The sequence below is a fragment of the Solanum stenotomum genome, chromosome 12 (assembly GCF_019186545.1).
Source record: "Solanum stenotomum isolate F172 chromosome 12, ASM1918654v1, whole genome shotgun sequence".
NCBI classification, from domain to species: Eukaryota; Viridiplantae; Streptophyta; class Magnoliopsida; order Solanales; family Solanaceae; genus Solanum; species Solanum stenotomum.
In genome coordinates this window covers 31,481,237-31,484,582 of record NC_064293.1, presented here as the reverse complement: position 1 = coordinate 31,484,582, position 3,346 = coordinate 31,481,237, and the positions used below count along the sequence as shown (strand labels likewise).

The 3,346-nt window shown below is 30.4% G+C and overlaps 1 protein-coding gene across 1 annotated transcript; it reads left to right on the top strand.

The window, feature by feature from the left end:
* The first annotated feature begins 1,093 nt into the window (after window positions 1–1,093).
* LOC125848514 (transcription factor PRE6-like) lies at window positions 1,094–2,151 on the top strand. The gene is made up of 2 exons (XM_049528398.1): window positions 1,094–1,267; window positions 1,921–2,151. Exons 1-2 carry the CDS (start codon window positions 1,139–1,141, stop codon window positions 2,071–2,073), a joined length of 282 nt encoding a protein of 93 aa, XP_049384355.1. The 5' UTR covers window positions 1,094–1,138; the 3' UTR covers window positions 2,074–2,151.
* The last annotated feature ends 1,195 nt before the right edge of the window (window positions 2,152–3,346 follow it).

Below are 3,346 nucleotides of genomic sequence, written 5' to 3'. Positions count from 1 at the left end.
ATTGGAAAGGGTAGAGCGTCGGTGCCTCTTTATTTTGAGTTCAAATAGTAATAGGTTGCATCAGGCTGGACTGAGATACACTACCATAAAAATAATTTTTAGCAGCAATTAATTAACGGTAATAACTCAATTGCCGCATATTTTTAGCGGCAATTAACACTCTTTGTATATGCCCCTAAAGCTTTTAGTGACATTGGATCGAATGACACTTAACTAATGCTGGTAAAGACTTTAACACTCTTTATTAATGTGTCTATTTATTATCGCTAACAGTTGTTTTTGTTGTAGTGATAAATGAGTGTGAATCATTTGAACCCNCCCCCCCCCCCCCCCATCTTTTTTTTGGTCGGAAAATTACATTATACTTCATTCATTCATTATTACTTATCCGGTTACTAACTTGATGCATTCTTTAAGAAGCAATAAAGATGATCTCTCTAGATTTTCTAAATATGTATATTTTCTTATATACTATATACATGGCGGAGCTACGGTGGTGTGAGCATGTCATTTCAATATGCTTTGTTAGAAAATTACAATATAAATATAGGTCAAATCTTGCATTTATACCGATAGATATACCCTTAAAATCTATAGAGACTTGTAATGTAGTGATAAGGATATGATCAAAACTTACGCGACGCCTAAGTTTGAATTCCTATGATGAGGTTGCTCTTGCGTTAAACACATGATCTTAGGTTCAAGCCTTGAATATGAAAAAGCGGTTCCCCTCTTGTTTTAATTTGAATTTGAAAAAGTAGAATACCAGATTGAATAACTGTATAATGGTAGTTGATGGATGAGATAGAAAAGTAGGTGCAGTGACAAAACAAGAAGGTTTTTTGGGCTACTTTTTCCCATGCAATTGTCTTCTTCACATCCAACATCACTTTCTATGTTTTTCCTATTATGTATATGTACCATCACACACTCTCTCTTTCTCTCTCATTTCGTTGCTGTTTAATTTGTGGTCCTTTAAAATTTATTACTACTATATAGTTTCATTATTATTACCTAGCTCCTCCTCTAACTACTCTTAATTAATTGACTACTACGTACTTGTTCTTCCCACTTCACTTGCTATTCAATTAAGTTATACTGATCATCAGCTAGTTGAATTGAAGATTTATCTCAAAATATGTCTGGGAGAAGGTCGAGGCAGTCATCAGAAGGAGGCACCTCCAGGATTTCAGATGATCAGATCATACAACTTGTCTCCAAATTGCAGCAACTTCTTCCTGAAATTCGTAATCGGCGCTCCAACAAGGTTTTTATTTCTTCCTTCTATATGCACTTTCATTTTTGGATATTTACAAATAGTGTTGAATGCGTTACAAGATGCAGTATGGTATAAGTAATAGACCTCTCATTATAATTCAGCTTGTATGTAAGTTTGAATATGAAATTGTACATGCATCCGTCAGCAGTTACTGGAAATGCACTCTAAAATGTTATTTTATCTGTAATGTCAGTTTAGTCAGAGCAGTTGAGACATTTAGTGCCGTGTGAATCTCTCTTTCTTTCTTTTTGTTTTCTATACGTGATCTAAAGCAATCTAAAGCTCATCTTATTCAAAATCATGTCGAAAAGTGAAGGTAAAACACTCTTTATTAAAGATAATATCATTTTCACGAGTCTTGTACTGATTTAAAATAACATGATTTCTTTCGCTTTTTAAGTACTCCATAAGTTCACAATTTTTTTCGTAATTCCAGAATGCTGCTTTGGGTCCCACAATATACTACATACATAGAACCAATTTAGAATATACTCAATGTTTGACTTTTTTTTTTTTAAGTCGTTCCACCAATTAAGGTATGTTTTATCTATGAGTTTAAATTTTGCACATCGACAATAATATTTATAAGTTACATGTTTATATAGAAATCGATAATGAATTTGCGAATCGATATGTTGCAGGCATCAGCATCTAAGGTGCTCCAAGAAACATGCAACTATATTAGGAATTTGCATAAAGAGGTGGATGATCTCAGTGATCGACTTTCTCAGTTATTGTCAACCATTGATGCTGATAGTCCAGAAGCTGCAATTATTCGTAGTTTAATTATGTAATTTTCAATCATTTATTTATATAATATAATTACTATATTATATATATTTGGGTGCACTAATCAATCTCCTATATACTTAGTTCTGTATTTCTTCTTTATTTGATCTCTAGATTTTGGTCGATATTAATTAGCTAGGCCAATCTCATAATTAATGGTGTGCTTGTATTGATGTTTACCAATTTTAATTTTAATTATGGAATTTGCTCAACACTGTCATTCCTTGCTCTAGTTTATATATACTTCCTCTGTACTATAACATTTGTCATTTATTTTTATTTTTCGGAAGTTCGACTATCAACATTTTAAGATGCTGTATTTTTTCATCAAATTGTTACGAAAAAAATTGTAATTTAGAATTATATTTAATTTATAATTTTAAAATATTAAATCAATTTAATTAGCTTTGATAGTTAATCAAATTAATTCTAAATTTATATATGAGGGAGGGATTATATTTTTTTATTTCAATTCACACCTATATATCGAAGCAATAAAGTATTCTTAAAGCAGGAAAATAAATATTGAATAACGTATGTGCGACTGCCGACTGTCATTCCTAATGTAGAAACTAAAACATTGCTCAAAAACATTTTTTTAGACAAACACAATATGGTTAATAAAAATATTTTAAAAATGAATTAGTTAAATATAAATTAGGGAAAAAGGTCTGAAATATATCTGAACTTTGACCGAAATTGCTATAACAATCCCGAACTTTGGAAAGGACCTTTTACCCCCTTCACTATTGCACATCATAAATATTGCATCATTATATATAGTAACGTGTCCACGTGGGCACATACATATCTTTAAAATATATTATTAAATAGTGCAGGTGGCCATGTGGGTAATAAGTCCTGCTTAAAGTTTGGGATTGTTACAACAATTTCGATCAAATTTCGAATATATTTCGAACTTTTTTCCCTATAAATTATTATTTTCTTAAAAAATATTTTTCTAAAAAGCGATTTTGTTTAAAATAATTTTAAAAATAAACAATTTTTAACTACTTGGCCAAACAACCAATTAGACCCTGTTTTTACAATAAGATATGTCTCATTCATGTCCTTTGATTGACAAGGGTATTAATCACTCACTCCGCTTCAAGTTGTTTTCGATCTACATAGTTTTAGTTTATTTAAAGAGATTCTTTTTTTTTTATTTTAATAGCTTTTTAATTTCAATTTTAATTTTCCTATATTTAAGATTATAATATTAATTCCATGCCAAATCAAAATGCATCAAACAAACTGAAACGGAGAAAGTAATAACGA